At 43.4% G+C, this 13252-nt stretch overlaps 2 protein-coding genes across 2 annotated transcripts in view; both read left to right on the top strand.

Moving 5' to 3' along the window:
* LOC136626155 (alpha-2-macroglobulin-like) overlaps positions 1 to 13252 on the top strand; it is a 305765-nt gene that overhangs the window by 40804 nt on the left and 251709 nt on the right. The gene's annotated exons all lie outside the window — the stretch shown is intronic.
* LOC136624977 (alpha-2-macroglobulin-like) overlaps positions 1 to 13252 on the top strand; it is a 103524-nt gene that overhangs the window by 36326 nt on the left and 53946 nt on the right. The window contains exons 15-18 of the mRNA XM_066598906.1: positions 3195 to 3344; positions 5920 to 6096; positions 7611 to 7710; positions 9147 to 9300. Of these exons, the coding sequence (XP_066455003.1) occupies positions 3195 to 3344; positions 5920 to 6096; positions 7611 to 7710; positions 9147 to 9300 (581 nt within the window). The remainder of the gene's footprint in view (positions 1 to 3194; positions 3345 to 5919; positions 6097 to 7610; positions 7711 to 9146; positions 9301 to 13252) is intronic.

Genomic DNA, 13252 nt, shown 5'->3' with positions numbered 1-13252 from the left:
GGCGTATCTGTAGACTTTGTTCGAGTAATCTCTTGATTTAGGTAATACTGAGGGGGTATTGAAGCCTCATCAATCAAGCATGCCCATTTGTCTTTACGGTGCATTGGGGAAGAACACAACCTGGAGAAATTCAATGTTCCAGACTAAAGATGAGTGACTATACTCGCTAAAGGCAATTGCTCGAGCGAGCATTGCCTTTAGCGAGTATCTCCCCCGCTCTAGACGGAAGGTTCGGGTGCCGCCAGCGGGCATGGAGCTGCGGGGGAGAGCGGGGCGGAACGTAGGGGAGATCTCTCTCTCCCTCTCTCCCCTCCGCTCCCTCCTGCTGACAGCCGCTACTCACCGCTCCCCCGCGCCGGCACCCGAACCTTCAGTCTTGAGCGGAGGAGATACTCGCTAAAGGCAATGCTCGCTCGAGCATTGCCTTTAGCGAGTAAACTCGCTCATCTCTATTCCAGACCCCTTCTCAAAAAAGCTCAGTCACTAGAGTTTCTATTACAAAAACTAGAACAAAGGAGTCTATAATAAACCTATCATAATTGGACAACGCCCTACGTTACCCCTCTGCAGTGTTAAAAAGATCACATCAGTATAAAATGTTTGATAATATGTAATATGATATAATAATATACATTATTATTTGATAAGAAGTACAAAAATTTAGATATAATGACTGTATATGTACTCCAGGAAATGCTCATACCCCTACTGCTTTCAAAGAACACAATGTGTCTACGAGCTTCGTATGAAGATGTATTAACCACTTAAATAGCTAGTGTAACGCATCTTAATATTTTCGCAACTTCCTGGCCTAAGTTTACAGGGACGAATTTACCAAAGGCTGGCTCGCTTTGAATGTCCAGCTGTGCTATGCAAATAGCATAGCCACACCCTGCTATCTCCATCGTGAAGTGTGTTGGCGCACCACCGCGCAGTGTGTTGGCGCACCACCGCGCAGTGTGTTGGCGCACCACCGCGCAGTGGGTTGGCGCACCACCGCGCAGTGGGTTGGCGCACCACCGCGCAGTGGGTTGGCGCACCACCGCGCAGTGGGTTGGCGCACCACCGCGCAGTGGGTTGAAGTGGTGAAGTGTGTTAGCACTTCTACATCTGTACAGCATATGAACAGGGATTATCTCCATGAAGCTTGATGAATCAGGCTATGTTGTCATTACTCTTGTGGGTTCTTTTTTCCTGCACCATTATGGGAGCAGGAAAATGGAATTTGCTCCCCAAACAGATTCATCTTATGATGGAACTGAGCAGCCCTGATTGGACCCCATTGCTTATAATGAGGTCTATTTGTTTTCCTTTTGGCTGTCTGGCATTTTCCTGGCCGATATAACGCAGCATGCACAAATGGAGCTATTATAGATGATCAGTCTGGACAAAGCATTTGTTTATTGAAATTCCCTAAAAAATATTTGTTAATGAAAAATAGATAAATAGCATTATATTAGAAGGCTGCCCTGACATTGCAGCTGAATATTTTAGAATACTATGCCACAGAAGCAATTATAGGGCTTTTCCAGGCAAATACTCTTGATGACCTTTCCCTTTGCTCAGGATAGATCATCAGTAGTTGATCAGCTGGGGTCCATTGCTTAGGACCCCGCTGATCAGTTGATTAAGCACCTGTTGCAGGTGCTACAACACACTGGGTATGGATCAGAAGCTGATGCTCAAAACCCTGTGTACCGTCCGGAGCTCATAATTGTACACTCAGCTCTCACTGATTTTAATGAGAGCTGCACCTGCAATTACCAGAGTTGGCCACTACAAGGGGGTCAAATATAACGTTTTCCACCCTATACCCCTGTGTGCTGTGGTGCATACAGCAATCAGCTGATCAGCCAGGATCCCAAGAGGTGCTCCCCAGTCGATTAACTTTTGATGATCTATCCTGAGGATAGATCATCTATAATATTTGTCCAGAAAAGCCCTTTCAGACTCTATATCTGCTGTCAAAATAATATGTTACATTATGTTCAGCTGCATCTCAAAGAAAAATCTACACTCAACAGTAGGGAATACAGCACCAGAAATGGTGATCTGGTTGCCAAGGTAAAAGTATGACATCCACATCCACTCATGTTATCTTTTTACAGTAGGATTGCACTAATTGTTGGCACTACTGTAGCAAGAGTCATAATGACAGATGCTGACCTACACTTGACACTTTCCAATGGTCTAGTCCCAAATTCTCTCATTTATTGTTTTGATACCTCATTCAATTCTTCACTATGAAGCATGCAGGCATAGGTTGGTCAAATCAATATTTAATGGCTGCCCACCCTTTCCATTCTGCAGAAAGGAACAGGAAGATAGAGTCAGGATCTGGACACTAAGGGGCTTATTTATTAATTGTGGCTAAAAGCTAGACAATCTTATAGTGAGCCAGATCTATCATGGCACTGCTGAATAATAAATCTGTTGAATTTTAAAACTGTGTAATCTAAAGACCCATTTACATGGAGCGATGTCCGCTCAAAAGCGATCGTTTGAGAGTTAATCGTTACGTCTAAACGCACGGCCATCGTGCACTTTTTGTGCACTGCTAGTTGATGGTTAAATTCAAGCCACCCTAAAAATCATCCTGTGGTCTTATCAGGACCTCACGCTGACTTCTGTGCAGGTAGTGCTTATTGTTTTAGCTATTTAACCTGTCGGGAGAACAAAGGAGATTAATGCAGATAAGAGCCCCCCAGCTATTGACTACATTCAGCTAAAGGCTTAATTTGCATGCTAGTAGGCTACTAAGTAGCTGAGTAGCTACTTAATAGTTTATGCAAAATGATCGATCAAAGGTGTCACTCAAACTGTCGTTTGAATGATTTTTGAGCGATCATCGCTCCATGTAAATGAACCTTAAGTTTAGGTTAGTTTATCACAAAAATTGCACCAAAATGTTGGTGCAAAAAGCTGCAATTGGGCACAATTTAGGCCCTCCTTCCTTTTCCAGACCAGTCGGAAAAATATCTAAAAGTGTCTAAAAACACATCATAAATGTGGCACAAAGCATGCAAGACAGTTTTTTTTCTTTCAACATAATTTGTGTCAGAAAACTGTTGTATTTTGAACAGTAGCTAAGCCCCTAAGTACGAAAGTTCAAGACGAGTACTGTCAAATACCTGGAGAGTCACTGGTGATTCTATTCATTTCGATTTCCTTATTAAACTATAACTTTTTTCCAGGTATCAGCTAGATTTTCTCCCAATGAGGTTCTTCCAGGATCAGATGTGTCTCTCCAGGTCCAGGCTGCTCCTGGGTCTCTCTGTGGTCTGCGGGTGGTGGATAAGAGTGTGGTACTGATGAAACCAGAGAAAGAGCTGACTGCTGATAAAGTGAGTCATAATCACACTTGCTGTCCTACAAATAATATTATCAAAACTTTATGTCAGTGTGATATGGATTGCCTAATTATTAGGGTACATTCAAATGTGGTGTATACACTGTATATTTCCCAGCACTGAATTGCATGCAAAAAACGCGTAGTGTATTACAGTATAAGGAAAGCAGATGAGATTTCCAGAAATCTCCACATGCTGCAGAAAAAAAATCAAACTTATAAATTCATCCTATGGGTCAATTTTTCAAATTCACAGCATTTCAATTTATGCTGCGGATCTTCACTATGGATTTCACCCCTTTAAATAAGGGTGTAAAATCAATGATAAAGCCACAGAAAACTGTGTATATTACATGAGGATTTTGACAGGGATTTGTTATGAATTTTGATTACACAGATCCACAGCAAAATCCAGATTGGAAGATCCTATGCAGACATTATGTTTCATGTGGACACACAAATAGGTTCACTTTCCTGTTATCCCAAACGGCACGAAAATTGTGCTATTTAGCTAAAAGCAGTGAAGAAATACAGAGGACTCATGAGGGAAGACTCCCTTTCACATCTTCAACTAGCCATCAATTACTGCAGAGACAGTTCGAAATAGGTGGGAGGTCTGCTCACCTCATATATATATATATATATAGTAGACTCTCAATTATGATTTGACTGTATTTCTTCCTTGCTCCCATTGGACAAATTGCACAATATTTTAAGTGCTGTTTGTGCTAATAGGAGAGTGGACCTATCGCTGTATTAGGTTATCCTTATATAGGGCAGCATAATGTATGTAGGTGACAAAACAGCTTTAGGCTGGGTTCACACGGGGCGTATTCCCGTCGGAAATCTCGCGGTTTGGCCGCAGCAAAAACCGCGAGATTTCCGCCGGGAGAACTACCGCGGTTTAAGCCGCGGCGGCTTCGAAGTGGCCCGGCCACTTGCTTTTCCGCTGCGGCCGGCGCTCCCTTAGAGGAGAGCGCGGCCGCGACATAAATAAACAAAAAAGAAAAGATAAACAGACATGCTGCTTCTCTTGAAGCTGCGGCAGCCGCGGTTTCAACCAGACTTACCGCAGCGGATTAGCCGTCCCGTGTGGACGAGATTTCTGAGAAATCTCATCCACATGGCTGGCTAATCCTGAGATTAGCGGCAGCGGGCGGTTTTGCCGCGGGTGGATCTGCTGCGGCAAAACCGCGGCAAATCCGCCCTGTGTGAACCCAGCCTTAAGGTTCCTCAAATGTAGACTTAAGGCTGGGTTCACACGGGGCGTATTCCCGTTGGAAATTTCGCGGTTTGGCCGCAGCAAAAACTGCGAGATTTCCGCCAAGAGAACAGCCGCGGAGGCTTCGAAGCGGCCCGGCGGCTTGCTTTTCCATTGCGGCCGGCGCTCCCATAGAGGAGAGCGCGGCCGCAACGTAAATAAACAAAAAAGAAAAGATAAACAGACATGCTGCTGCTTTAGAAACCGTGGCTGCCGCAGCAGCGGTTTCAACCAGATTTACCGCAGCGGATTAGCCGTCCCGTGTGGACAAGATTTCTGAGAAATCTCATCCCCATGGCTGGCTAATCCCGAGATTAGCGTCCGCGGACAGATCTGCTGCGGCATATCCGCCCTGTGTGAACCCAGCCTTAGAGACAGTTTTTATTTAAGAAGCAGAAGTACATGAAGAAAACTATTTAAAGGAGACCATACCAATAATATGAAGTAATCAATGAAACCTTCACAAACATGTCCTGATCAATGATAATGCACTTTCCTATTTTCTAAGATATACTGTATATTTGCCCCCAATTATTAACTTCTTTGGAGTGAAAGTCGAGTGTCATGCCTATCCCTGGTATTAACCATGTCATTAACGCAGCACATGCTAGTGAACAACTGGGGGATCCCTCCAGAAGCCTCTTGGAAAATCTCTTGATGAGTCAAAATGCAGTTTCCTGCCCTGATTTTATGTTTTTTTTCTATTTCCTTGCACTCTACCATACACTTCTATGGACAGAAAAAACTGGACTTTTATCATAATCACTTATTTTAAAGGGGTTGCATGAAATTAGAAATAAAAATATTTTTTAGAAACAGCGCCAGTCCTGTCTATGCATTCTGTCTGATATTGCAGCTCAGGTCCACTCAATTGAATGACTTTATGGATATATAGACTACTGTACTTCCACTCATTGTTAAGACAATGTAATAGAGCATAATCTGTAGAGAGATACAGTAAATATTTTATGGGGAATGTTAGTAATGTTAAAACATCTTACATTTTTAACAAGGTTTTTATTATATTTATTTTTATAGAATTTTTCAAACATAACAAAAGTAACAGAAAATATATATATATGTATACGTTGGACTATGTTATTGAGGTACTAACTTCAAATTCCATACAATCAATTGTTCAACAGTTCTCAACATATTTATTTATGTATCAGCATATAGCAAAAGTAAGCATGCTAATTAATAATTCAGCCTTCTATATAGATTTATAGACCATATATACGATGGAGTATCATAGGCATGTACAACTCTTTTACTGTCTCTGTTTTAATGTTTTGTTTTTTTTAACAAGGTTTTTGACCTCTTCCCCTCCACTGATTTTGGATGGTATGATTATCGTGTCCAAGAACAGGAAGATACATGTTCATATAGTCCTTTCCTCCCTGAAATCTCTAATAGGCCAAGAAGAAGCATATTAAGGCCATGGTTTCCTAGAAATGAAAATGTGGATGTATACAGCTTGTTCAAGGTAAGGCATATAATGGACTTAACACAAAATTACCTGAAGTATCATTATACACATCCTAAAGGAAGGTCAAAACAACTAAAAACATTGGGGATTTGCCACAAAAATGACGTGCACAAATACGCGTGAATGCAGGTTCGTGCCCATTGAAAACAGTGGGCTGCCGGAAACCCCTGTAGTGATTTTCAGGGAAGGGCTTGAAATATAAGCCCTTCCCTGAAAATTGTCCCTGGTTTGTGTAAAAAAAATAAATATATAATATACACACCCACCTCTCAGCAGTTGCCGTGTAAATATTCCTCGCGGAGAGTAAAGAATCCCCTGTCACAGCTGTCAATGTGATATTTTAATAAACTGGTCTTTTACGGATGCAGCTGTACCAATTTTAACTTTTTTTCATTATCTTTTGATGTAATGACTTGGAAAAGGTTTTTTTATACATTTTTTTTGTAATAACTAAAAAATCTTCATTTTACTATTTTCCTTTAAAGTTCCCATAGGGATCACGTATACAATGTATTGCAATACCACAGTATAGCACTATACTGTATTTGGATAGGAGTTCTATTAGGATATGCCACAGGCAAGTCTCAACAGGCAAACAATTATGGCAGGCATGGGAGCCTACAGAAGGCCCTAGGCTGCCATGACCTCTAAACAGCACCTGGCAATCTCATCACTGGAGAGCCATTCAGGACATCTCAGTCCTGATTGGGTCATTTAAATCAGAGGTCCACAACTCCAGTCCTCAGGGACCACAAACAGATCATGTTTTCAGGATTTCCTCAGTGTTGCACAGGTTATGTAATTATTGTCAGTGCCTTAGACATTGCCACAGGTGTTTTTACTATAGGATATCCTGAAAACATGACCTGTTGGTGGTCCCTGAGGACTGGAGTTGGGGACCTCTGATTTAAATGACACCCTCATAAAACTTGCTCATTTGAATAGCCCCACATGCTATGATGGGTTGATCTGCTGTCTGTGAAACACATGGACAACGCGTAAAAAACAACCATCTTAATAAGGCATTAGAATAATATTAGATGTGTTGCATAATTGCGCTTAGTCATTTGTGAATAATGCTACAGTACAATTGTAGAGTTTAGGTGGCTTTCAACCAAGAAAATACATATGCAGCAATGCACCAAAATGCATATCAGAATACGCTATAGATAAATGCCCGTATATGTGCTTACATTGCAAATTCCAAGGCCCTGTGTACCATGTAGGCATTTCATGCAGCTGCGATGGTCCGTTTGGAAAGAGAGAGCTCGGTCCTGGTTAGTTTCATTGCCCATTGCTATGAGGTTGCGGGAACCTGAACAGGACTTTCCTGAGGAACTACAATATATATTTTAGCAAGTAAGAAGGTGGGGAGTTGGTTTATGGCTCATGTAAAAGGAATAGATCAACATTGGGGGTTAATAAGCTGAACTGGATGGACATATGTTTTTTTTCGGCCTTATATGCTATGACTATGACATAATCATATTTGACTTTGCATTTTCTCATAGGCCCTGCGTTTAAAAATAGTAACAAGTGCGGATATAAAGAAGCCTCTCATATGTCCCGATTACCCTACAAGACATCATGTGCTATTTTCAGCAAATGCTGGTAAGTTAGTTATAGCAATCCTTTCCTATAAAGCCTAAATAGGAGGACGAATGAAGAATCCATTTCTGTTGATGTTATGTATTTACTTTCACTGATCAGTATGTTATTTAAACTTGATCAGCCACTGCAAACTCATTCTGGCCTATTCTTGCTCACATATCAACAGTCTGTTACAATGTATTAGCGTCCTTAAGAGAAACTTGATTTGTCCTGTCCCACAGTTATGTTAAGGCAGTAAGACATTATTATGGACTCTCAGTCACTGAAGTTAAACAAGAAAGAGTGTTTTCAATTGCTGCCAGCAAGCAGATATGTTGTATAGAAAGACATTTTATTTTAGCCGCAGGTGGCACTTTAATTGCAGTACTCAAGAATCTGGGGGTGCTGATCGCTGCTTCCACTGATCCTGTAAAAAGAAGGTGCGGGTGAAACTGGAGGAGAAGAGACCTGTCAGTCAGCGGCTCTTCTCCAATTTATCAGTGCCGCTAAAACAACCATCTCATGGAAAGCAGCTGATTCTCGGCACACTTAAAGCTGCTGATGGGAATCCATAAGATAAGATTCCTGTACGTAATTTGTGTGATAGTGGCACTTTAAGCTTTAATGACATAAGACTAGACAACACTGTAAAAATAAGTGCACCATATCTCAAAGGACATATCAGTTATTGCTGTGGGTGTGAGGCCTTGTTACAGTCCTTTGCCTCTTCAGCTCATGGTGCTCCAGTGCGCGGGATGGGGGGGCGTGCGCCTAGTTAGCCGGGTTGCTAGGGACGCGGCGGGTTACCGCCCCGCGCCTCCGTTGCCATGACACATGGGCGTGTTCTTCTGTCACTGCCTGTCTTTAACAGGCGCCGGGGGCTGTTCACTCCCAGCGTCCTGTGATTGGGTCCTGCTGCTGTCAGGCTCCCCGCCCCAATCAGCTGCTGGGGCGGGAGTTCTGACAGCATTTAAACTGCTCAGTTTCCTCTGTCATTGCCAGTGTATGTTTGGTCTCCAGCGTTTCCTGTATTTGATGTCCTGCTGTGACTTGCTTGCTTTGCACCTGACTTTGCCTTCAACTGATCCCTTATACCTCACCTTCTCCTGTTGCCGACGGATTGCCTGACCTGCCTTTGTGTTTGTTTGTTTCCTGTATTTGTCTGTGAGTCTGACTCCTGCCCCGCATCCCTAGTAAGTCTAGGGACTGTCGCCCAATTGTCACACTAGGGCCTAGCCTAGGGGGGCAAGTAGGTAGGGACAGGGGTTGCGGGTAGTTCAGGGACTCCCAGTTACCCGGACCCCAGCCCCTTGACACAATCTTCTTAACACAGCAGTCCCAACTAAGATTTGTTTTTACCTTTATTACTCTCCTTTTTAATATGGTGATCTGTAGAATGTAATATAACATCTTTAGTTTTTCTTTTTTTTTAATGTTTGTGTGTATTTATTTCTAAGAAAGGAGCCTTCCAGGACCTCCAGGCCAAACTCCTGTACTAGCAAGAAGACCAACATCAGCAATAGAGGACGTATCGACATCAGAGCCAGAAGAAAGTGAAAAAGTTAGAACATATTTCCCTGAGACCTGGATTTGGGAACTTACTGCTCTTGGGTAAGTTGTGTACTGAAGACTGCATATAAACGTGCATTTGGTAAATTTATCAGATTGTCACAAGATAAGTGAGCCACATAAAGACACATTGCTTTGCTTCTACCTTGTCATTTCCTGCATTGCCATCATTGGCCATCATGAATGGGGTTGTTCAGGATTAGAAACACATTATCCACAAATTGTATAAGGCATTGCAGAGTAGCCCCATCCACCACCATTGTATTCCAAATGTCAATTTACAAAATAGATTAATTTTGCAGTGATGAGTTAAAGAAAGAAGCAAGAGAAAAATGTATACATGTAAGGCTTTATTCCCACGAGCGTACATCAGCCGTCATTTTTACAGCCGGTCGATAAACACTACCATTTGGGGCGTAAAAGCTCGTGAACAGGCACACAAATCTAACGTTTGCATGCCCATTCACACAGCATGGGTCCCGGCGCATATACGCCGAGCTCAACATGCCGTCATCCCTTTCCCTTCCCTCCCCCTTGCAGGCTCACCTCTGCTCTCCTCCCCACTCATTCTTTGTAATGGGAGGGAGTGGAAGGGGGTGGATCTAAGCCCCGCCCTGCTTCTTCCCATTGCTGGCTGTGGTCAAGGGTTGGAGAGTCCCGCCCCTTGACCACAGCCAGCAATGGGAACAGGTGGGGCGTGGCTTGGCTCCGCTGCCACACTGCTAAACTCCCTCCCACCACCGGCTACTGTCAAAGGCTCCCATAGAATCCCATGCAGCGGCCGATGTATTCCGGCCCAAAAGATAGTTCCAGGACTATCTTTTGGGCCTGATGTAAAAGCGCCCGGCGCTATATTGGTCTGGCCGGGCGCTTTTACGTCTCAGGAATACAGCTATCTGATCTGATGCATTGGAATCCAATGCATCAGATCACAGCGTATATCTGATATACGCTCATGGGAAGGAAGCCTAAGGATGCTTTCACAGGATACACCTTAATCCGCTGCTGCAAATTTTGACCCGAAACTTATACGTCTCAGAAATGCAGACAGAACTGGGGCATTTTCAATTCTGCATCAAAATCCACATGGAGTCATGTGGATTTTAGTGCAGAAATTACCACGGCTTGTGGTGCAGGCTAATTCTACCGGTGTGAAAGCACCCCTAGTGGACTGCTTTCAGATAACAAAGGTCTCCCATTCAATTGCATTGAAGGAACCTTCCATTAAGATGTTCTCCTTTTTACCAAAAAAAAGTGGGTTGGTACTGTATTAGGTCAGCTGCACACGGACGGATTTCCGCCGCGTAATTTGCGGCGGAAATCCGCTGCGTTGCCCGCAGCTATTAGATTCAATTGAACCTAATGGCTCAGGGCTCACGGTGCGGAATTCCACCGCGGAATTCCACACCGTGAAATCACCCGACCTCACCCGCGGCATGCTCCATTTGCCGCGGGTGTACGCGCGGACGGCGTTCACGCTATCTTCCACTGTAGCACGCGGTGGTCATGTCATGTGACGTGCCCGGCGTGTCACATGACGCTGCAGCGCGTCACGCCGAAGCGTCATGCGGGAGCGAGGACGCTGGATCCGCAGGTAAGTTTGGGAGGCGCCGTGACGGGCTCCGCCGCGGAATTTCGCGGCGGAGCCCGTCACGGCTGTGTGCAGCTGGCCTTAGCCAGTAGATCAAAGTGTGATTGTTCTCAGTGAGAGAAACCAAGTAATCTTGTAGATATGATACCTTTTAATGGCTAACAAAAATACATGATGCTACAGCAAGCTTTCGGATCTTCTATCGATCCTTCATCAGGCTTAAATGAAACTGGCTTGGATGGGGCACATATATAATATACAAATGCAGAGAGGACACCTTCTTAATTGAAATACAAATGTTCACACAAAGAAATTTGAGACTGTTTTGCACTCAAAATTTAAAGCAACAGACAAACTGAGCTGAGACTTAAATGATTGTTCAGTTCACTAAGCTCAGGAATGTGACCGTTTTACAATGTGTCTTATCTCTCCTTTAACATGCACATGGAAGGAGATGCAGCACCGCCTATTGGATGGCAACATTCTTACAAGTCAAGTTCTGAATTTTTATAAAGTTTAAAAAGAAATAAAAAATTATTGGGAAGAGGACATCCCTCTTGGCTTCCTTCAGACCTTTCATATTTTCCACTTCTGCAATAATCCTGGGCTGAGGTTCATTTCATTCTTGAGGGTATCAAACATGGCCATAAATTTGTACTCCCAAATTCTTCTGTGATGCTGTGACTTGAAATTGCCTTTCATTATGATAACTCTCATCTGCTCTTTGCTGTGTCCCTGAGCACAAAAATGTTTTGCCACAGATAATTTAGCCTTTCCCTCTCTAATTGTGTTGTTCTGGATTATAGTTTTCTCCAGTAGGTTTTGGGGTATTTTGTAGCTTCCGAATTGTATCGTGTGCACACATCGTGGAGCAAATTAGACACAAGCTATCAGCCTCATATCCAAAATGGCTCTCTGCCCAGAAACAGCCAGACAGGGCCTTTTATTGAGAAGGATAACACCTGCCCTTTATGGGCGTTTAACAGGTTACATCAGTAACATATATGATTCTCATTTGTCGGATCATATAGAATCCCCCCTCCTTCCTGCCCACCTTCTCTCAAGTCCAATGTATAAGCAAGTCTTTGTCTCACAAACGTGCTCAAAACTGAAACTGGAAGTACATATCTCTTTGTTCAAGAAGATTCTGTGTGGGGGATGGGGAGGACTGGGAAAACACTCAAGATGAACACATAAGCAATAACATAACACTGTGATTTAACTCTTTCCTTATGCAGCAGAGTTCCACATTAGGCTGAAGTCACAAAACACACATAATACGTCTAGTGCAAATCGATAGACATTTTATACCAGCAATCATCATGTCTATCACAATCCCCCCTTAAAATGTCTATCCTCTAACTCTCAATCTGATTTTCACAGTTCTCTGCGCATGAGCCTATAACTGGAGCGCGTTGAAGGTTCGTTTTAGAGTCTTCAAGGGGGTGTAGGACTTGTCCACTCCTTCTGGGGATGCATTCAGCAAACTCATGGTGGGAGCGGCTTTTCCAGCATCAGTTTCACAGGTCTCTCTGACACAGGGGATAACACAGCAGACTAGAACAGAAAAGATAATCAGTTCACATACAACAGCGACGCCCGTCTGTGCCAGGATCCTTTACCACCCGCTCATCCATGGCGAGTGCTGGTCCCAAAAGTTAGCTCTTTTTAGTTAGTGCGGTCAGCTTCTTAATGGCAACTGCGTCTTTACCTGCGGGTCACATGTCGTCTAGGGTGTAGGTACAACAAGTCTCCACTATCATCTTACAGACACTCCCCTTTTTAGCTAAAGTCATATCTAAGGTCATTCTATTTTAAAAGTCATAGTCGAGGTAGGTCCTATTGGTCGACTCGTCCCTATAAGGCATCTCTAGTATAATTTAGAAACCACTGCCAATTATAATAAACATAATTAATCCAGTCAACGTTTATTTACCATAATGATCAGGAAAATGGACTCGAATCTAGTTTTAACTTGGTCTCTAATTTTTAAAACTCGTCAGGTACCCCCCTTGGCTGTCCTATGACGTCAATGTACACGTGTAGATCAAAACTACCACCAGGGGTCTCTCTTCTCGCTCTAGTATAATGTTACAATACTAGTAGCGTGCACAGGTACGCACGGCGTGGGACTCCCTAAACTTCACCCACACCAATGTCCCTCCTGGAGATAGTCCTAATGGTGAACACGTCCAGGTCGCCTCACCCTGACCCTACACTACCTAGTGACAAGACTGGAAGGAACCGCCGTACCTATGCGGAAAACAAGGATAGACCAACATGACGGGATAACCACAAAACACAGACTAAGTTGGATCGAGATAAAGTAACTATTGGGGGTAACCTCATTATCCTCAATGCTGTCTGACAGGATGTGGAGGAGCATAAGGGCTTTACTAAGGC

The sequence above is a fragment of the Eleutherodactylus coqui genome, chromosome 4 (assembly GCF_035609145.1).
Source record: "Eleutherodactylus coqui strain aEleCoq1 chromosome 4, aEleCoq1.hap1, whole genome shotgun sequence".
Lineage (NCBI taxonomy): Eukaryota > Metazoa > Chordata > Amphibia > Anura > Eleutherodactylidae > Eleutherodactylus > Eleutherodactylus coqui.
This window is presented reverse-complemented; position numbering and strand designations above follow the sequence as displayed.